A 21,496-nucleotide genomic window follows, 5' to 3' on the forward strand; every position below is an offset into this window, starting at 1 on the left:
AGATATACTTGTTTTAATATGTATCTTCAAAAGATTGTAGACTTGTAATCTTGAGATTATGTTTGATAATATGTTTGTGACAGAAAATTATATGGGTTCACTTAAAGTTACAAACTGTAGTTGTTATGAGATTGAATTTGCTCACAAATCTTAGAATTAACTTACTATGATCCCAGTGATCTTGTAAATAACTCAACCGGCATTATAAAACGATGTGGATTTTTTGGTGTTAACAAGTGTCTGTTTTCCCACTTGACTAGGTTTATGCCGGTAAACAATGCACAATCTCATTCTTCTACATGATCTCTAGAAGTTTTTATTATTAGTTTCAAGTATACAGTATATTGGTTAGACATTTATATAGTTTACAAAATGATCCCCCTAATTGCTCTTTCTCTCCTCTGGCCTTCCACCTAGTCGTTACCTTACTTCTGACTGCATTCCCTATGCTGTGCTCCCCATCCCCATGACTATCTATCAACTACTAATATGTACTTTTTTAACCCTTCACCACTTTCTCCCAGCCCCCCAACTCCTCTCCCCTCTCCCTGGAATTTAACATTGGTCCCAGGACATATTCTGTTCGGGTCTTTAATTCTGTCTTGCACTAGGAGACTCTCTTTGATCTGAAGACTCAAATTTGTATTATTATTATTATTATCATCATCATTATCATCATCATTATTTTATTATTATTTCATCTCAAAAACATTTTCTACTATTGTTTGATTTGACCACATCCATTCTATTTTGTCCTTCTGAATTTTCAATTTCTATTGTGGTTAAGAACACTTAACATGAGATCTACCTTCTTAACAAATTTGGAAGTGCACAACACATTATTGTTAACTATAGAAAACATATTGCCCAGCAGATCTCTGGAACTTACTTATTTAGAAAAACTGAAACTATGCCTGCTGAATAGCAACTCGCCCTTGCTCTCTCGGTCTCTGTCTCCATAAACTCTTCTCCTGGATCAAGGCTTCATTTCTAATTTTTAACATTTCATTTCACCGCTCATAAATTATATCACTTTTTATTCCGAGTTCAATTTAATCTGTAATTTATTTTTCTAAAGTGTCCATCCTGCTATTCGGTGCCTCTATTTTTTTTTAAATATCATTGTTCACATTTTTATTTCCAGTGTAAAAACAACAATTCTCAATGGCATCTGTTTGTATATGTCAATGTTTTATTTAACTGGTTATTGAGGAAACCAGCAGGAAGACAAAAGAATGCAAAAACAAGATTATTAAATTAGACATAAGAATGTTTAACTTTTTACAGAAAATAAAACCATATCACCTTTGGGGTTAACTTTTCTATCAGGCTATAAAGCAAAACAACTTGTTGATTTATGTAAATTAACCTCTAACTTTAACAGAATCTTACAGGGCTATAAACCATTCGCACCTTCATCAGTTGTGGATTCTGATTATACTGTGACAGATCAGGGTCAAGCAAGATTATTAGAAAATGATCTAGCATGGGGGCGGGAAAGCAACTGTTCTCTTGCTTTTTCTGAGATTGCAACAAAATTTTCTCTTACGCTAGGAACTCCTGTTTTCAAATTGCCCTGGATTGTAAACTTTGGGTGTTTCTTCCACCTGACCTCTGGGCTTATCCTGGCCTCTAGCCCCCTTTACCATCCAGGAGATGTTTGTTATCAGAGTGAAGGGGGCAGGCATATGTAAGAAGCAGTAAACCCCTCAACACCTCTCTTGGCCATGGTGCAAGATGGGGTTCTTCTCACGCGGTGGATGTGGCAGGCTGAAGTGTTTTCTCTCTGCTTTCACCAGCTCAATTTTCTTATGACTTCTTGATTTTTCAACTACGTAATCGGGACTCTAGTTTTCAGTCCTGGTATAAAATTTCCCCGTTACATTTTTGTTGTGTCGTTTCAGCAGGAAATTAGCTGAGAGAGGGAGTAAAATGAATGTATTATTAGAATTATAATGCATTACCTATTGCAGATGGCCATAGACTTTCCTTATTTTTCTGTGGAAATATTAAGAATATTTTTTAAGCCTATTATGATAATTACCTTTCTTGGTCACCACCATTTCAAGGGGACATTGTCATTTTATTTCAAGGTTCTCAATATTTCTGTGATCCTAATATTATTTTTGGTTGTCGATTAGAATTAAGACCAAATGGCTTCATTTCTATATCCTTCTGAGATTTTGACAGCCATTCGGCCCTTAAAAATCTTATTAAACCTTTGGACACTTTTGCCAGATAAATGCACATATGCATTCATAATGCTATTTCTCATTCAGTGGATTTGTGGGCTCCTGAATCCCATGTACGAACCTCAGCTTAAGACCACTAGTTTTTGTGATAAGAATGTACCACTAACAATGACTCGAGATGACAAAATATGATAATTACATCTATCTTTGAAGAGGCAAAAATAAACTTTAATGTAGTGGTTCTTATATTATCTCTATTTTGCAGATTGTTAAAAATGACTTGCGTTTTACTTTAAGGCTGTGTTTTGTTCCATGCTCAACCAGGATAATAAAAAAAAGCGAGTTTTATTTTAAGTGTATAAACCCTAATCTGAAATGCTTACATCATGAATATCTTCTGCCAACTTTAAACATTGTTTTTCCACAGAGGAGGAAGTGGTGGCTGTGTGAGAGAACTAATTTGTCAGGAAGAGAATGCTTTCCAGATGGGTTTCCTCATTTCTCCTTGCCTAAATCACACTGGAAGGGACGAGCAATCGGGGAGCAGCCGCAGCAAATGCTCAAGAGTTAAATAGGCTGTAACACTCCCGGAGAATGCAGGACTAATGACAATTAATTTGGGAGGCTTCAGAGCAGCATCTGCTTGGACTATATAAATGATGGTGCCATGGGCAGGGCAGGGCAGGAAGTAACCCAGAGGCCAGGCTCAGAGGTAGAAGGCAAATATGCAAGGGATGCTGGACTGGAGTGAGGGGATGGCCTGGACTCAGGAGGCAGGGGCAAGGGGACTGGCAAGGGCTTTTCTAAAACTGGGACAGTAAGGGCCAAACTGGGATGGTTGGTTATCCTAGTGGTACTATGTTAACAGGGCTGGGAGGGCACTTAAGACAATCCTATAAGATCATATACCATATAAATAATTGTATTTTATTGCCTTTTATGGAGGAAATTCTATGTTATAGTGGTTTTATTGGGTTAGGAGAATTTATGACGTTCTCAAAACCATTCCCTTGAAAATGCCAAAGGTCTCATACTTTATTTCCTGTCATGTCAATACAACTGCTGTGCCTCGCAGCCCAGAACCTCCAGCCTTAGGGCGATCTGGTGCTCCCAGCTCCGCGGGTGAATTCTAAGGTAGCGAGTCAGTAGCGGTGGGTCTAGAGAGTTCACCACGGGTGTGGAGGAGTCTTGATTTCCCTGAAAAATCTGAAAGAGGAAAGAGATTGCTTATGAGTTGTCCGACAGGAAAAAAATTATGTTTTCCCAACACGGCCAGGGAAAGTGGGTGCAACATGGAGAGTTAAGAGCATTCTTTGTCTTTGGTTCCTGGACAACGCTATTCCATTTTATCATGAGAGCCTTTGTACGTGTGGTTCTCTCTGTTTGGAATGCTCTTACCGCTTCTGTTACCCCTTTTTTTATCCTTTGGGGTCTCAGTTTAAATGTCATCCTTTTAGAGAGATCGACATCATCTAAAATAGGACATTTGTTGACTCTAAATCTCAACTTGTTCTTTTTCCTCATAGCATTCAATATCTTCTCGTTTATCTGCTTACAGGGTTATTGCTGCCTCTGCTTTCCTCACCAAATGTCAGCTCCATGAGAGCAGACACCATGGTCACTCCTCTGTCTTCCACACACAGAATATATAGCACAATGTATATACATGACACATATACTATAAACATTTGTTAAAGTTTGGGAAAATGTTGGAGAAACATTAAGGTCACTGTTCTGTGATTCTTTGACAAACGTTGATGGTTTATTTGGAGGCTTGCACATCTGTGAGACTTATTCCTTCTTATTTCCCCTCAAGTTTTTATTTTGAACTATTATCAAACTCAAGAAAATGAAAGAACAATACAGTAAACACTTAAGTCATTCAACTAGATTCATTAATTGTTCACATATTGAGATATTTACTTTCTACACACGTGTGTGCTTGCGCGCTCTCTCTCTCTCTCTCTCCTTGAAAGGAAGTTGTAAACATCATCTCATTTACTCCCAAATACTTCAGTGTGCCAAATCTAAAAATAGGGTCATTCTTCTACATAACCAACCACAGAAAAAACATTATTATACCCAACAAATATAATATTGATACCATGATGATACCCTTTATACAGTTTTTCCAATCCAGAATTTAATAAAAGATCACATACTGTATTTATTATATCTCTTTGAGTCTCCTTTACTCTAGAACAGACTCCAACTCTCTGGTCATTTTTTGTCTTTCACGACATTGATGTTTTTAAAAGTCCAGGACCATTGCGCTGTCGCATGTCCCACGTTCTAAATTTGTGTGACTGTTTTCTCATTATTAGATTTTGGTTAAATGTTTTTAGTAGGTGATGTGTCCTTCCTATCCTATCATATCATATCAGGCAACACATGATGCCAGTTTGTCCCATTACTGATGAGGCAAAGTTTGATCACTCGGTTAAGGTAATCTGTTCACCAGATTTCTCTGCATAAAGGTCTCCATTTCCCTTTCCTAACAAACAATCATGGAGTGACAATTTAAGACCCTGTCAATATACTGTCTGCCATCAAGCTTTCACCCAATGGCTTAAGCATCCATTGAGATTCCTTACAATCAATTAAATAGAATATCGAGAGTTGCAAGTTGATTTCCTAATTTTTTCATTTCTTCTACATTTTTCTATTATGGCTGAAGGCAGAGGCAAAGAGACCGAGTCAAACACACAATCGTGTTTAACCTTCTGTTTGGAAGAGGTGAATGCCATGTCTACTTAAATTCCATTAGTCCAAATGAGTGCTGTTGCTAGGCCCAAAGTCAATGGTGTTTTCAACGAAGGAGGGAGTGAAAAATCAAGAACAATAATACTTTTTATCTCATCTGCCATTTTATGTTCATTTAGAAATTCCTTATATTTTCTAGTTCTAGCAATAAGAGGTGAGTCTAGGTAGGAGGAAGTAAGAAGTCTGGGTGGCTAATTAGGTTTCTTAGTCCAGGAGCACCCTCTACTGTTGATAAAGCAAAGTGCAATTTCTTTAATAGGACAGGAAAAGGTTTTTTTTTTCTTTTGGGTTTTAACACTTATTATTTGCATATTTCAAAATTGTGCGTAATTTTATGAACAATAAATTTGTGCATACTTTTATGCACAATAAAGTGCATCATTAAAAATGACAGTCTGATTAAACTGTATTTTCCAGCCTGCAGGACACCTTGGACCAGCTTGCTTTTTACTCTAGATTTCACTGTCGTCCCACATTCTGCATTCAGCCACATGCAAGTTCTTTTCCTTCTCTGCCAGCCAGACAGGCAGGTGTGAGAGGCAGGTATGGCCTTCGTTGTCAGTAGTTCTTTGATGTGAAAAGGGCAGTATAGTCATTTAAACTTGATCCAACCTCTTTGCATCTTACAAGATTAAATAGCTAAAAGAAGGAAAATAAGAAGGTACGGCTTGTGGAATGTACAGTGCCTATTGGTGGTGTGTACCTCCTTATGATCCACCTGCTTGCTTCTCCTATTTGTTTCTTTTGAAAGCAGTGGTTTTTTTTGCTGGTGTTTCTTTCTTCTTCAATTTCGACTTATAGAATTTTTCAATCTCAGTCATATTGGGCTTGTCAGACCTGGGTCCGGAGGAGGTGGAGCGAGGCACACGAACAAATGAGTCGAATCTGCTCAATGGTGGTGGCAGAGTGCTGGAAGAGGTTTGTTTCTTGTGATTTTGTGATTTGTTTTTGCTTTTACTTAATTTCCACCATGTGACTTTTTTTTGGTTCATCACCAAGCCTCGAATATGTATGTCCCCCTTCACCAGGAGCAGTGCCTTTCCAAATCTGCCACCTGTAGGCCCACAGACTTTCAAGCCATCTAGAGAGTAGACCTATCCATCTGTCCCCACTGATGCCACCTAGATCCCAGACAAACCAGTCTGTGATCACCCTAAATTCTCAATCCACAAAACTGTGATGAAGTTCTGGGGCAGTTTGTTACACAGCAATACCTAATTGGTACAATGGGCATCCTTTTCTTATTTTCAATCCCAAAGGGAAGTCTTCTGTGTTTCACCTAAAATAACTTTGCTATAAGATTTTTGTAAATACTCTCTATCAAACTAAGTAATTTCCCTTCTAGTTTTACTTTGCTAGTTTTTCATTAATAGATGTTGAATTTTAGGAAATGCTTTTTCAGTATTTATTGGTCAGATAATCCTTCAGTTCATTAATGTGATGGACTATATCACTTTTCTAATGTTAAGCCAATGCTGCATTCCTAGGATAAATTTGACTAATATTTTGTTTCAGATCTATATGTTCAGGAATAAACTTGGCCCATTATTTTCCTTTCTAATAAAACTGTCTTTGTTAAGTTTTGTTGTCACTGTAAATAGAGCTGGATAATGTACAGCCTTTTTCCATTTTCTGGAAGAATCTTTGTAATGTTGGTATTATTTCTCCCTTGAAAATTTGGCGCAATATTTAGTATAGCCATCTGGATCTGGAATCTTCTTTGTAGGAAGATTTTTGAACACCAATTCAATTTCTCAAAGGTTGAGGTTCAAGATTTCCTATTCCTTCTTAAGTTATATTTACTAGAATTTAATCCATTTACCTAATTTTTCAAATTCACTGATATAAGGGTTAATAAATAGCCTCTTATTTTTTATTTTTTGCTGAAAACCACTTGTGTGTTGGAAAGTTTTTAGTTTTTGCTTTAATGCATGAAAGAAATTGTCACTGCATTTTCTTTTTGTGGGAAGGTTTCAGATTTTTCCTTTTAGTATCATATAGGTATCATCGACTACCTTCTGATTTTCATTCTTGTTTAGTAATCAGCTGTCAGTTCATCACTTTTATTATGGTAATATATGAGTCTTCTGGCTTCTTTATATTTTGGTAAAATGTGTATGTGAGAAAATTTGCCCTCTTAACCATTCTAAAGTATAAAATTTGGTGGTATTTAGTATATTCACCACTATCTAGTTGCAGAATATTTCTATGACTCCCAATGAAAATCCAGCACCCTTTAAGAAGCCACTCCTCATTCACCCTCCCCACCAATCTCTGGTGATCACTAATATGTTTTCTGTCTCTATGGATTTGCCTATTCTGGATATTTCATATCAATGGAATCATATGACATGTGGCCTTTTATGTCTGGCTTCTTTTACTTAGCATGCTTTGAAGTTTTATCCATGTTGTAGCATGTATCAGTACTTTCATCTTTTTATGGCTGAATAACACGCCATTGTGTAGACAGACAAAATTTTGTTAACCCATCAGTTGATGGACATTTGGGTCATTTTCACCTGTTGGCTATTATGAACAATGCTGCTATAAGCATTCATGTACAAGCTTTCGTTAATTGCTTATTTTCACTTCTTTTGGGTACCTACCCAGTAGTGGATTTGCTGGATCATTTGGTAATTCCATGTTTATCTTATTGAGGAATCACCAAGATGTTTCTTATAGTGCCCCATCTCACCTTCCTATCAGGAATGTGGGTTCCAATTTTTCTATATCTCTGCTAAGACTTTTTATTTTCTGTATTTAAAAAATACATAGCCATCCTAGTGGGTGTGAAGTGATATCTCATTGTGGTTTTGATGTGCATTTTCCTAATGACTAGTGATGTTGATGTTCATGTGTTTGTTGGCCATTTGTATATCTTCTTTGGAGAAATACCTATTGAAGTCCTTTGCCTATTTTTAAATTTGGTTGTCATTTTTTCGTTGAATTTTGAGTTCTCATATCCTAGATATTAGACCCTTTATCAAACATAAGACTGGAAAATATTTTCTCCCATACAGTGGGTTGTCTTTTCAATTTCTTGATAGTGTCCTTTGATATACAAAAAGTTTTCTGAAGTCTACTCTATCTATTTTTCTTTTATTGCTTGTGATTATGGTGTCACATCTAAGAAAGCATTGTCAAATCCAAGGTAATCAATATATACTCCTATATTTTCTGTTAAGAGTTTTATAGTTTTTGCCCTTATATTTAGGTACTTGATCCATTTTGAATTTTTGTGTGTGAGTATGCTGTAGATACCCAGTTTTCCAGCACTATTGGTTGAAGAGACCATTCTTTTCCCATGGAGTGGTCTTGGCACCCTGATTGAAAATCAGTTTACCACAGAAGACATATAGGTTTATTTCTGAACTTCAGTTATATTTCACTGATCTGTCTTTATGTCAGTAACACACTATTTTGATATCTGTAGCTTTGTGGTGAGTTTCAAAATCGGGATGTGTCAGTTCTCCAACTTTGTTCTTTTTCAAGGTTGTTTTGGCTATTCTGGGTCCTTTGTAATTCTACACAAATTTTAAGATCAACCCATCCATTTCTGCAAAAATGTCCCTTGGGATTTTGATAGAGATTGCACTGAATTTGTAGATAGCTTTGAATAGTATTGCCATCTCAACAATATTACGTCTTCCAATCTGTGAACCCAAAATATCTTTTTATTTCGGTCACCTTTAAGTTTTTCAGCTATGTTTTGTATTTTTCAGTGTATAAGCCTCACACCTCCTTGATTAAATTTAGTCCCATATATATATATATATATATATATATATATATATATATATTTGTGTGTGTTTTATTGTAAAAGAAATTGTTTTCTTAATTTCCTTTTCAAAGTTTTCATTATTAGTATATAGAAACACAACTATTTTTGTGTGTGTGTGGATCATGTATCCTGCAACTTTGCTCAATTCATTTATTAGCTCTAATAGTTTTCCTGTGGATTTATTAGGATTTTCTACATATAAAATTATATCGATGGCAGAAAGGGATAGTTTTATGTCTTTATTCCCAATTTAGATGCCTTTTATTTTTTTCTGGCCTAATTTCTCTTGAAGAATGAGCCAGGTGAAAGGGTCAGTGGGAAGTACCCAGCAGAACTGTTCCAGGTAGAAGAAACAGTATATATAAAAGCCCATTGTGAGAAAGAACATGCTGTTTTTAGGGACCTGAGAGTTTCTTAGTGTGGGTGGAACTTAAAGAGCGAAGGAACAGGTGACAAGGGACTATACTGGCAAGGGTCACACCATTTTTGGTGAAAAAGAAAATAAATGAGACCATAGAGATGAAGTATTCATTCTCTCATAACTCATGAGGTAGCAAGACTTTCTGTCGTATCCTCTAATTAGCATAATTTGTTGAGTTATCTAGCAAGCCAACATCAAGAAGGAAGACTATGTGGGTCGCTAAAGTTAAAGGTCAGTGAAGCCTGGGAATCTAAGTTGTTAATGAGGATTCAGACACCATTAAGCGTTTAGCAAACAACTCATTCTTCTTTACCCCTCTGATTCTTATCATAATCCTTGATGACACCAACATTCACAAGGACAATCAACTTTTGGCCCTACTCTGCCCTTTCCTGGTGATTATACGTCCCTGCTTAGAGTCACTGTGTCCTCCCAGAATGCCTTTCATAATGACCTATTACTGTAGATTCTTAGTAAAGTTTACCCTGTAAGTTTGGTCGTATATTGACCTTGTTATGTTTCTAAATGTCAAGCTCTAGGAGAGGCCTTCTGCCTTTCCTATGAGACCAGCATACCTTTACTTTGCCATTCTGAAGAAACAGAGTCCAGTTATGGCCATCTTGACTACTGGAGATGAGGAACTCCTTCACATACATGTTGGTAAGAAGAGATTTCACCCCCTGGGTGGCTATTCTCGTAACTTTCATTGTCTTCTGGAAGTCCACTTGCAGCCACTCTTTTGGATTATTCACCTGAGGAAGTTAGTTAGTACCCTGTTGATCATTATTTGCTGCACGAAATCCCCAAATCCCTTCTTTTTAACCATATCACAACACTTACACTCTGAATTTGAATTGTCTGCTTGTCAGTCTCCCTTTTTAGACTCTAGGGAACTTGAGGGTTGACATTTTTCAGGGTCAGCTATTTGATGGGTGCCCAGTAAATGTTTACTGAATTAATATATGAGCCATATATAGATTGACTAGACTATCGAAAGTTTAATAATATGTTATACTACCTGTTTTGTTCAAATGAAGACCCTGGAGGAGCACAGAGCATTTTAAATCCATTCATCCCCAAACTGTTCTGTACATGACTGTGACCGTTTCCTTTGAGGCACTGAGAAACCTGCAAAGAGGGCTAATTCTTGACATTTCTCTCTTTAAGACTGGACTTTAGCTACTACAATTCTTTGACAGGTATTAGCTCAGTACTGGATATCGAAATTGTTCCAGGAGGTTCAATTAGGGATTATTTCCCCAATGAATGCTGTATGAAATCACGTGGCACTACTAAGTATCTGTGGGTTTTTCTACCCATGGTCAACCTTCCTTGAAACTCTTCGGGAACAACCAAGTGATAGAAATACCTCTGAAGAAACAGTCAAGGGCTTCCCTTATTCTTCCCCAAACACTACTCCCCACTCCTCATCAGTTAAATGGCAAATTCATTGCCTCTTACCTGGGGTCTCCAGGCATTTGTCCTCCCTTGGAGGTGAAGTCGGGCTTGTGAAGGAGACCACGTGGCGAACATATTGTTTAAGTAGGATGAGGCAGTAATCTGTGCATCTGATATTTCTTTATTCTCCATTCCCAGTGGGATGCTGCAACCTCAAAGAAATGAAAAAAAAATGTAATTACTGATACTCTAGGGTTACTGTCATCATGATGTCACTTCCCGGGCATTAACTTTTGCAGAATCTGTTATTGTTAGCATACCCCCTGTCTTAGGATCAGCTCTGCTCAACTTTGTTTGACATTGATTTGCCTTATTAATAGTAGTATAGGAGGTACCTGCCCTTGGGGAATCCCATGGTTAGAATAACAAAGTCCTGGGTTTGTCCAGCACTGTGCTGATTTTAGCATTAATAGTTCTGTGTCCTGAGAAATATCTCCAGTCTTGGGAGAACTAGGATGGTTAATTTTCTTACTCACGGTTGGGAGGAGGAAGGTTATGGGATGACTTGGCACTTACTGTTTAAATCACAGCCCACCAACTCCATGCGAAGAGTACTGCGGATGCTGTAGTGTGTTGGGTGCAAACGGATGTACCGAGCAATAATTGGAGGGTTAAAAACATTGTGTTTTATCCCAGATGAATCCACATTGCCAAAGAAGACCTATAGGGATGGATTAACACAGATACGTGGAAAGCGAAGACAGAGCAAAGAGGAATTCTTTTCAATCATAACCTTCTTCTAATTTTGCTTTGTACATTTCTCAAAAGTATCCAACACTCAAAACCATTCTAGCTCAATGGATGTTAGGATAGAGTACATGAAGGAGAAAAACACCAGGAAAAAGAATGGAATAAGAGAGATCAGGCCTGGGCAGGTGAAGAAGTCTATTTTGAGGTCCTGTAAAAGGTTCATCAACATTGAGCAAGCCATTTAGGGCTTTGCTAATCCACTGTGGGCCACAGAGCAGCAGCACCACCTGGGAGCAATTAGAACTGTAGTATCTTGGGCCCTATTCCAGATATATCAAGTCAGAACATGGAGTTTGAGAAGCACTATGTTAGGGCAGGGTTAGCTGTGAAAGAGGACTGGGGGTTGGCAGCTTGGCGTGACCTTGCAAGAATGGGGGCTGTGTGTGTGTGTGTGTGTGTGTGTGTGTGTGTGTATGAGAGAGAGAGAGAGAGAGAGAGAGAGAGAGAGAGAGAGAACTGTGGGATATTAATTAGTGATTGCCTGTGTTGAATTCATGAGAAACATGTTAATATCCAAAAAAAATGTGTGTTTTAGAACCTTGACATGTCTAGATCCTAGAGAAAAATACGTCATTTAAAGGAAAAGGGATACAGTTTGAGAAATGTGGTAGTATTGCCAATTCGATGCCCAGAAGTAAAACATGGCATAGAGTATAAAAAAAGTTGAAAACCATCTCTCATAAAATACCTGGTATTCTGTATTTGCTTTAATACTCTAAAATAGGAACCAATGTAAGTCTGTTACATAATCACAGTTATAGTATTATGGGAATTTAAAAAAAATTCTTTTGCCATGTAACAATTTTTTTTTCCTATGGGATAAAAATATTAGTAAATTTATAGCATTTTCCCAGAAGTCACAGCATTAGTTTTGATAAATATATCTGCTCCACTTTTTTACTCAATTCTTGTATCTTAATTAGAAACCTTCTTAGGGAGACAATGTATTAATTCAACAAATAGCTAACGACTACACAAATTCTAGATTCCCTGTATTTTGTGCCAGGAACTGTGCTAGGTGGCTTCACTGATGAATTCTATTAAATATTTAAAGAAAGATTAATGCCAATCCTTCTTGAACTCTTTCAAAAGCTAGAAAAGGAGGCAAAACTTCCTAATGCACACTACAAGACCAATATTACCTTGATACCAAATTCAGACATATATACCACAAGAAAAAAAATTACAGACCAATATCCTTTAACAATATGGATGCAAAAATCCTCCTAGGAATTTTAGCAAACTGAATCCAGCAGTATACTATAAATTTACATTCCATGTCCAGGTAGGAATTATTCCGGAAATTCAAGGATGGTTCAACATAAGAAAGTTCATTAATCAACAGCACATTAATGACATGAAGGAGAAAAAGCCCACACGATCATCTCAGCTGATGCAGAAAAAGCATTCAACAATATACAACAAGCTTTCCTAATAAAAACCACCCAGAAAAGTAGGAATAGAAGTAAAATTCCTCAACATAAAAGAGAGCATTTAGGAAATTCCTATAGCTAATATCATACTCAATGGGGGAAGAATGAAAACCTTTCCCCTGACATCAGGAACAAGACAAGAACACTTGCTTTAACTGCTTTTATTCAAGATTGTAATGGAAGTCCTAGACAGAACAAGAAGGCAAGAAAAAGAAACAAAAGATATCCAAGTTGGAAAGGAAGTAAAACTATCTCTATTCTCAGATGATACATTATATATTAGAAATCCCCAAAGAATCCACAAAATGCTATTAGAGTTAATCAATGATTTAAACAAAGTTGCAGGGGACAAGACCGACACACAAAAATCAGTTGTATTCTTAAATACTAGCAACGAAAAATCCAAAATGAATTTAACAATTCTGTGTAAAGTAGCATCAAAGGAAAAATACACATAGGAATAAATTTAGCTAAGGAGATGTGCACTGAAAACTGTAAAGCATTGCTAAAAGAAACTAAAGATAACCTAAAAAATGAACAGCTATCAGCATTCATGGGTTGGAAGTCTTAAGATTGCTAAGGTGGCAATACTACCCTAAATCACCTACAGATTCAATGTAATCCCTATAAAAATCCCAATAATTTGTTTTGTAGAAATCTAAAAGCCAATCCTAAACTCATATGGAATTCGGGGGACTTCCCATAGGCAAAATAATCTTGAAAAAGGAAAAAAGTTGGAGGACTCGCACTTCCCTACTTTAAAACTTAGTATAAAACTGCAGTTTTCAAAACTATGTGATGCTAGCATAAGGATAGACACAAAGATCAATGAATAAAATTAAGAGTCCAGAAGAAAACCTATAAATCTATTCAAAGGTATACACTCCAAAGAACTAAAAACAGGTGTTCAGACAGAACCCTGTAGAGAAATGCTCACCGCAGGGTTATCCACAACCTCCAAAAGGTGGAAATCACTCAAACATCCATCAACTGATGAGCAGATAGATGCACAACACGTGGTCTAGTCATACTATAGAATATTATTTAGCCAGGAAAAGGAATGAAGTGCTGATTCATGCTAATGTTTGGAGGAACCATAGTTAGAACATTATGTCAAGTGAAAGCATGCAGACACAAAAGGCCACCTATCTATTGCATGATTGTATATCTAGGACGTCTCCACAACAGGCAAACCTCTGTGAATGTGAAGTAGGTTACTGGCTGCCTGGGGTCTAGGGATGGGGGAAGAAAGGGAGTGCTGGAGGGAGAGGTGGGGTGAGGAAACACCTGCCCGGTACCGGGGCTGCTTTTAGGGGGTGGTGCCAGCATTTTGGAACTAGATAGCTGTGGTGGCCCTCCAACATGTTGTTTTTTTCCATACGTACCCATCTAGTGCAAAGTGAGCGTACCTTCAAAGAGAGGGTCAGTGAGCAGGGTGAGCAGGCCGCTGCTGGAACCATTTCTTTGCAGGTCCAGGCTTCCAGGCCGGGGGGTGGGGGTTGGCGGGGGATGGAAGGAGGCGGTGGGAAGCAGTGACATAACCACGCGTTATCCGCCATGCATCACGTGCCACGCATCACGGGCCACGCAACACACAGTGTGCGCCTCGACCAATGAGGGGGCCAATCCGTGGTCGCTAGGATACAGATTTGAGTTTGTGTACCGTTACTTTCAGACGTTGGTACCCTGCTGGCGCACCAAACATCACAGCATCCCACTGCACTGCAGAGCTAAGCTGGTCGGAGAAACCGCACCCGATATCCACAATGTCGGAGCGAGCAAGCCGTGGAGGGTCGTCCAGTCGCCGGAGCCGGACCCGCTCTCGCTCCCGAACCGCCAGAGCTGAGCTGCTGTTCTCTGTGAGCCACATTGAACGTCTCCTGCGTGAAGGCCACTACGCCCAGCGCCTGAGCTCATCCGCACCGGTCTACCTGGCAGCCATCATCCAGTACCTGACCTCCAAGATCCTGGAGCTGGCGGGCGACGAGGCCCAGAAGACCGGCCGCAGGTGCATCACTCCGGAGCTCGTTGACATGGCGGTCCACAACAACGCACTGCTGAGCGGCTTCTTCGGGACAACCACCATTTCCCAGGTGGCCCCACCCTGGGAGTAGTTCTCTAACATGCCCTATGCCCCCCCCCCCCCCCCGGCCTGCCTCGGCCCTAGGGCACCAAGCCCGTTCATAGTCCGGGCAGCCTAGGCCTGTCTGATGCCTTTGACAGAGTCATTAAAAATTGATAAATTGTTTAAAGAAAATCGTGTGTGTGCTTCAGTGACTGCCTGGGAGGGAGGTGGTTGTGGGATGTAACTCGCCGGAGGGATGGGGGTGGCGGGGCTGTGTGCCGGAGACGGGGTTTGGAGTTGGGGATGACAGGAATTGTCTCTCGGGTGACAGTGCAAGGGGTGGCCCTGGGTGAGAGAGGCTGGCTGCGGCAGGGGTGAGGCCGGGTTACCGAAGACGCCCCCATTGCCGCTGAGCAGTTCAGAGCCCGGCAAAGTCCCCAGAAGGATGGTGCTCATTGGGGTGGAGGGCAAGTCCGTGACTGCGCCATCGAGATAGGGTGAACATGCAGCGACAACCAGGGCCCTGCGGGGTGGAGGGGTGGACAGAGCAGGTGGCATGAATTCCAATGGGGCACCAGTTTTGATGGGAAGATTGAGTGATAGTGGGTGAATGCAATCAAGAAAAATGCCAAGTTAAATTATTTTTTATATTTAGTGTTACAAACCTATATACTGGGGTAGGGGTAAGCCTGTGATTTGAAGGACTCATCAGTTCTTAAACTACTTTTCTGTTAGATACCGTTTTTACTACATATCCGATACTATAAACAATCTAACAAGTGCATTTTATTGGCTTGGAATTTTCCTTGCTTTTAATTTTTGCAAGTTTTGTAAAAATAAAAAGCCTTTCAATAAAAAAAAAAAGATGCAAAACAGGAATTAAGATCACGCGAGATCACAAGTTTCGTTATGGCCGTTTTCCATTATGGCCGTTTTCCGTTATGGCCGTTTTCCGTTAGAGATGCTAAAGGTGTCCTTAACAACCTGAAAAACATGTCCCCTAGCAACAGCGGGCGTTACGCCGGGCCAGGCCCCGCCCCACGAGCCAGCTATTTTGCATATCACCAAGGAAACGACCGGGCGCAGGGATCCCCAACGTGCGCGGTCACGCGGCCAGCCCAAGCGGGACGCAGGGCACGTCTGCCAGGGTGCGTAGGCGCGCCCGGAAGCATTCCGGCTGGAACATGGCGGCGTCCGCGGGCGGCCTGGGCGGCGGCGCGGGCCCGGGGCCCGAGGCCGGGGACTTCCTGGCCAGGTACCGCCAGGTGTCGAACAAGCTGAAGAAGCGGTTCCTGCGCAAGCCGAACGTGGCGGAGGCCGGCGAGCAGTTCGGACAGCTGGGTCGCGAGCTGCGCGCTCAGGAGTGCCTGCCGTACGCAGCCTGGTGCCAGCTGGCGGTGGCGCGCTGCCAGCAGGCGCTGTTCCACGGGCCCGGGGAGGCGCTGGCGCTCACGGAGGCCGCCCGCCTCTTCCTGCGACAGGAGCGCGACGCGCGCCAGCGCCTCGTCTGCCCCGCCGCCTACGGGGAGCCGCTGCAGGCCGCTGCCAGCGCCTTGGGCGCCGCCGTGCGTCTGCACCTCGAGTTGGGCCAGCCGGCCGCCGCCGCCGCCCTGTGCCTCGAGCTGGCCGCCGCCCTGCGCGACCTGGGCCAGCCGGCCGCCGCCGCGGGCCACTTCCAGCGCGCCGCTCAGCTGCAGCTGCCCCAGATGCCCCTGGCCGCGCTGCAGGCGCTCGGCGACGCCGCCTCCTGCCAGCTGCTGGCGCGCGACTACAATGGCGCCTTGGCGGTCTTCACACGCATGCAGCGCCTGGCGGCAGAGCACGGCAGCCACCCGGTGCAGCCGCCGCCGCCGCCGCTGCCGCTGCAGCCGCCGCCGCCAGGGCCCCAGCACGGGCCCAGCGCGGGCCCCCCCCTGCCCGCCGCGCCGCTCCCCGCGAACGCCGGCTCTGCGGCCGCGCCCGCTCGCGCCGCGCTGGGCGCCTTCTCGGATGTGCTGGTCCGCTGCGAGGTGTCCCGGGTGCTGCTGCTGCTGCTCCTGCAGCCGCCGCCCGCCAAGCTCCTGCCGGAGCACGCCCACACCCTGGAGAAGTACTCCTGGGAGGCTTTCGACAGCCACGGGCAGGAGAGCAGCGCCCAGCTTCCCGAGGATCTCTTCCTGCTGCTCCAGTCCCTGGTCATGGCCACGCACGAGAAGGACACGGAAGCCGTCAAGTCGCTGCAGGTGGAGATGTGGCCGCTGTTGAGTGCCGAGCAGAACCACCTCCTCCACCTCGTTCTGCAGGAGACCATCTCCCCCTCGGGGGAGGGGATCTGACGAATCACATTGACCCAGTGACTTTGTGCCTGTTCCCGGACCTCGACGCCTCGCCTTTGCTTTTGGAAGGACGTAAAAGACATCGATCTCAGCACTTCTACCCTTGTTTGATTATTTATCTTGCCACCTCTGGAATTCAGTTGCCTGACACTCGTACCCCAAAGACTTATGTCCATAATAGTAGGGGAAAAAACAACACTGGACGTGACTCTTCCCCAAAACTGCAACATAAGAAGGAGACTCATTTTATCCCTTTCCTTCCACCCAACACACCCCCTGCCGTGCCCCCCATCTTTATTTCATACTCAGGGTTTTATTTTGCACAGCTCTGTCTAAATACTTAAGCTATGTTGTTTGTTTTTTATTAAATTGTGGCTAATTTCATGGCATCACCCAATTTCTCCTTTGTGAGATTCCGGTGGGAATCATTTGATTTCATCATTATTGTCAGAGCCCCAAGTCTGCGATAAAGCCGTAACCATCCTAACGTGTGCTTTAGATTTACTTCATCTGTAAAATGGGAATAACTCATCTGCTTTTCAGGAGGCAGAAAGCAGAAACAGATTGTTCTCTTTCAGTTCCAAGCTGTGTTCATTGATTTGAAATTGACAGCGTGCGTAGTTCGCGGCCCACCAGGCAGTGATCATCTGGGATGCGTTCCTTATTCAAATAGCAGCATTGCAAACATGTCTGGTGCAAGGTCGGGTCGCCGGGAGGGCCTCGGGGTGACCAACGCAAGTGAGTCGGGTGTACATTGGAATTCACATTTCCTATTCTATTCTGAGAGACACCCATAATCCACATGACCACTTTTATTTGTAGTAGGGATCTTTCTGCAACTCTTACTTAACTCTGTAAAATCAGCATGGATTTTTTGGTGGTGTGTGATCATGTATATGCAGGACAGCGTAGCTCCCCTAAACAGGGTGGTGTTCCATTTTAAAACAGTAAATTTCCAGTGTTTTTGGGTCCAAGTGTTACATGCAAACTGACTTAGCTGTTCTTAAAATTCAATTTTTTTTTACAGTTTTGAGTACGATGACAGGAACTCTTCAGTGTAGAATCTCATTCTAAATCATTCAGCTTTGGAAAAATGCATCCTTTAGGCCAAATTTGTACACTGTCACAATAATTAGGGGTGAGATTCCTGTTTTGCACTTTTTGGGGAGTACGTAGATGGTTTTCACTATGAGTTTAGTCCCTCAAAATGGGCGGGACTTCTAAAGTATTCTTTTCCACTTGTATTTCAACAGTGTGGAAGCCGTAGGTAAGGAACTGCAGGATACGCCCATCTGAGACAGATCGAGCCACTGTTCCTGTGCTCTCACTTGGCTGCCAGGAAGGGTCCTAAAAGCTAGTTCAATTTAGTGCATAAGTGGTAAGTGCGCATGCTCCTTTGTGCCTTTGCTTTTTCTGATACACTCCTTTCAAACTGAGCCGCCAGCCCGGCTGGCTGCCTAACTGTGTCATGACACGAATGCTTGGGCGTTATGTGACTGGTGATAGTATTTGGATTTGGGCTTTAAAAAAATCCTCTTTAGGCCTCTGGTCTAAACTCATTGCATTGATGAGGTGGGGGCAGGGATTACCAGAGAGCCAGGTATAAGTTCTAGAAATGTTAAAGGTTTTCCATTTGCCATGGGCTCATTTATGAACGTCCCTCAGAAAGTTCATAGCATGGACAGCTGGGCCAGGGCCAGATTTCAGTGATTTTGACAGTTCTCTTGCTCCATATCAACTTAATATTAAAATTAACACTGTTTTCTAACATGGCCAGAGATACATATTAAAGGCCATGATCAGTGTTCTTTTTAACTTGCAAAATCAGAGACAGAGATCAGCCTTGAAATGTTTACTGACAATTCAAAAGTAACATTCAGAACATTATAACTTGCAAATGCTGGCTGTGAAGGACTGATCCTTCAAGGGTGTTGGGGTTCCCCTTATCCCATTTATGATGAGAAATATTGCTTATGAAAAATAATTTGTATGCGAATGATACAAAGATAGGAAAACATCTGAGAAGCACTGCAGTGGAAGAAGATTACTAAGATTGAAATTCATAAATTAGGCAGGCTCTGGGGTTCCAGTTAATATCATCTCTACTGCGAGTAGACTGGACCACCAGTCCACAGACTTGTGCTGTCAAAGGACCAGATGGAAATATTTTCATCTTTTCAGTGCAGAAATGGTATATGTTGCATAGTTTCCTTTGTTTTTGCAACTTTAAACATGTCAAAGCCATTCTTAACTCATATGAAAGCAGGTTATAGTACAAATCCATGAGTTCTCATTTGCCCCCACCCCTTGCTAGAACCTAGAACATAGTCCAGGTGGCCTTTAACTGCCACTCTACTTATACTCAGAGTTTTTCAGTTGACCCATGCAGTTCAAAGCCACATTGTTCAGGGGTCAGCTGCTGATTAGAAATCTACTTATGCAGAGGGCCTTCTTTAATTATGAGTGGATTTTCAACTGCTTGGGCAATGGGTACCCCAGCCCCCGAGTTGTTCCAGGGGCAACTGTAGTTATGCAGTAACTTAAAGGAATGACCTTTATGAGAGTATTTAATAACCCTTTTATCATTATCATTGAACAAGAAAGATTGAAAATCAATGAACTAGTCATTCAATAACTGCAGATTCTAGGGAACAAAATAAACTAGAAACAAAATGGAAAGAACCTTTAAAGTTTTGAACAGAAATTAGTGAAATATAAAACAACGCCTTCAAATCTACGTTCGATTTTAAGACAAAGAGTTGATTCTTTGACTATCCAATAGAATAGACAAGCACTCGCTAACTCTGATAGAGGGGTAAAAAGAGATTGTGTGTGTCAATACCGATATATAGATAAGGGAGCCAGCACTCCAATATACACATTTACAGCAATTAACTATAGGAAACAAAATGGCCTGTACTCCACATCGAGGCCTTTCCCTCCTAACCTCCCCCCGTTGTTTCCCAGAGCTAGTTCTTAAATTTGCCAGCACACTATTGAATATAAGTATAGTTTGACAGTAGGAAAGAAAAAATGAAATCCTATCGAAGATACTCAGAAAAACATTTGATGAAATTCTGCAGCCGTTCCATGTAAAGTAAGAATAGAAGGAAACTTTTAAAATGTGGTAAAAAGAATTTGTTTGAAACTGACAGTGGACATTAAACAGTGACACGTGAGCTCCATCTGCATTAAAGTCAGGAACAAGATAGGCCGATTTGTCTCATGTATATGCATGTGTGTCTGTATGTGTGCCTGGTCTCCGCGCATGTGTATTAATAATCGTAAAAACATTTAGGGTGATTGCTATTTCCTATTTACCAGGTCCTGCCAGCGTAGTGTCATCAACGTGATGGGCCAGTATGCTGTTGCGTGGGGTAGCAAGATGTTTGGAGTCCCTTGGGTCTACAGTTACATTATGACTAAGAACAAGGAAGCTGGCATCACCCTGAAGTCTGAACAGTAAAGTTAATATATTACTACTCTTGTTCCTACTTCATAAATGCAAATATATTCTGATTTTGCTCATCAATGGGAATGAAGGAAAAAGCATTTTCCTGGCCTACGTCAGGTGCCTGGGTCTGTGTTAATCTGTTCCAGAGCAGATACCACATCTGGAATTGCAGTTTTTTTGTCATCACAGCCTGATTAAATTTGTGATGATCCTTCATCTTTCCCTGATTTGTCTGGTTTTTGTAGTGGCCAAGCAGAGGCCCTAGTCACCTTCCAGGTGTGGTCATTGAAGGACTTTTACGCAGAGAAGGGATGACTGCTTCAGAGACTGGGGACAGTTGCTTCCTTGGGCAGAGGAGCTCAGGGGACTTTGGAGGTTTGCAGTCCCCAGCCTCATCCGTGCCTGCTTAAATGTACCCGCCCCAGTCTCAGAGCTTCATTCCTTTCCAGCGGTGTCCTTTCCCTAGCACAGTAGACCTGGTGGGGGTATTTGTGACAACTTGGGTGGAGCTAGAGGGTATTATGCTAAATGAAGTGTCAGATGAGGAAAACAAACATCATATAATGTCACATGTGGAATCTAAACAAAATAAGTGAACAAACAAAACAGACTCATAGACACAGAGAACAGCCTGATGGTTGGCCAGACGGGGGAGGGGAGTTCGGGGGCTGGGTGCAAAAGGGGAAGGGATTAAGAAGAGCCAGGAGAATACATGCCTGATCTTACTTTCCCCCCTTCCTCCAATTTCTTGCCAGTGATCCCTGTTGGTGAAACCCAACCAAGAGCCGGAAATAAGGTGGCCTCTAAGGTCAGGCTCACAGGACAAAGGTAGGGCAGGGACGCAGGAGAATGGATCTGAATGGG

The 21,496-nt window shown here is 41.8% G+C and overlaps 3 protein-coding genes across 3 annotated transcripts in view; 2 read left to right on the forward strand and 1 right to left on the reverse strand.

Annotated features, from left to right (window-relative positions):
* Nucleotides 1-1,180: 1,180 nt before the first annotated feature.
* Nucleotides 1,181-21,496, reverse strand: part of F8 (coagulation factor VIII) — a 110,457-nt gene continuing 90,141 nt past the window's right edge. Inside the window, exons 23-27 of the mRNA XM_016133454.2 lie at nucleotides 11,132-11,276; nucleotides 10,619-10,767; nucleotides 9,733-9,909; nucleotides 3,227-3,398; nucleotides 1,181-1,915 (exon numbers count right to left, since the gene is read on the reverse strand). Of these exons, the coding sequence (XP_015988940.2) occupies nucleotides 3,243-3,398; nucleotides 9,733-9,909; nucleotides 10,619-10,767; nucleotides 11,132-11,276 (627 nt within the window). The 3' untranslated portion in view covers nucleotides 1,181-1,915; nucleotides 3,227-3,242. The remainder of the gene's footprint in view (nucleotides 1,916-3,226; nucleotides 3,399-9,732; nucleotides 9,910-10,618; nucleotides 10,768-11,131; nucleotides 11,277-21,496) is intronic.
* Nucleotides 14,565-14,912, forward strand: LOC107504312 (histone H2A-Bbd type 2/3). The gene has a single exon (XM_016133439.2). The coding sequence runs from the start codon at nucleotides 14,565-14,567 to the stop codon at nucleotides 14,910-14,912; it is 348 nt and encodes a 115-aa protein (XP_015988925.1).
* F8A1 (coagulation factor VIII associated 1) lies at nucleotides 16,041-20,848 on the forward strand. Its single transcript, XM_016133455.2, has 2 exons — nucleotides 16,041-18,556; nucleotides 20,503-20,848. The coding sequence occupies exon 1, from the start codon at nucleotides 16,048-16,050 to the stop codon at nucleotides 17,176-17,178; it is 1,131 nt and encodes a 376-aa protein (XP_015988941.2). The 5' UTR covers nucleotides 16,041-16,047; the 3' UTR covers nucleotides 17,179-18,556; nucleotides 20,503-20,848.

The sequence above is a fragment of the Rousettus aegyptiacus genome, unplaced genomic scaffold, assembly GCF_014176215.1.
Source record: "Rousettus aegyptiacus isolate mRouAeg1 unplaced genomic scaffold, mRouAeg1.p scaffold_m13_p_9, whole genome shotgun sequence".
NCBI lineage: Eukaryota > Metazoa > Chordata > Mammalia > Chiroptera > Pteropodidae > Rousettus > Rousettus aegyptiacus.

Excerpts from the sequence above, each read along its gene's own strand:
- F8A1 (XM_016133455.2), top strand. The coding sequence starts at position 16,048 with ATGGCGGCGTCCGCGGGCGGCCTGGGCGGCGGCGCGGGCCCGGGGCCC.
- LOC107504312 (XM_016133439.2), top strand. The coding sequence starts at position 14,565 with ATGTCGGAGCGAGCAAGCCGTGGAGGGTCGTCCAGTCGCCGGAGCCGG.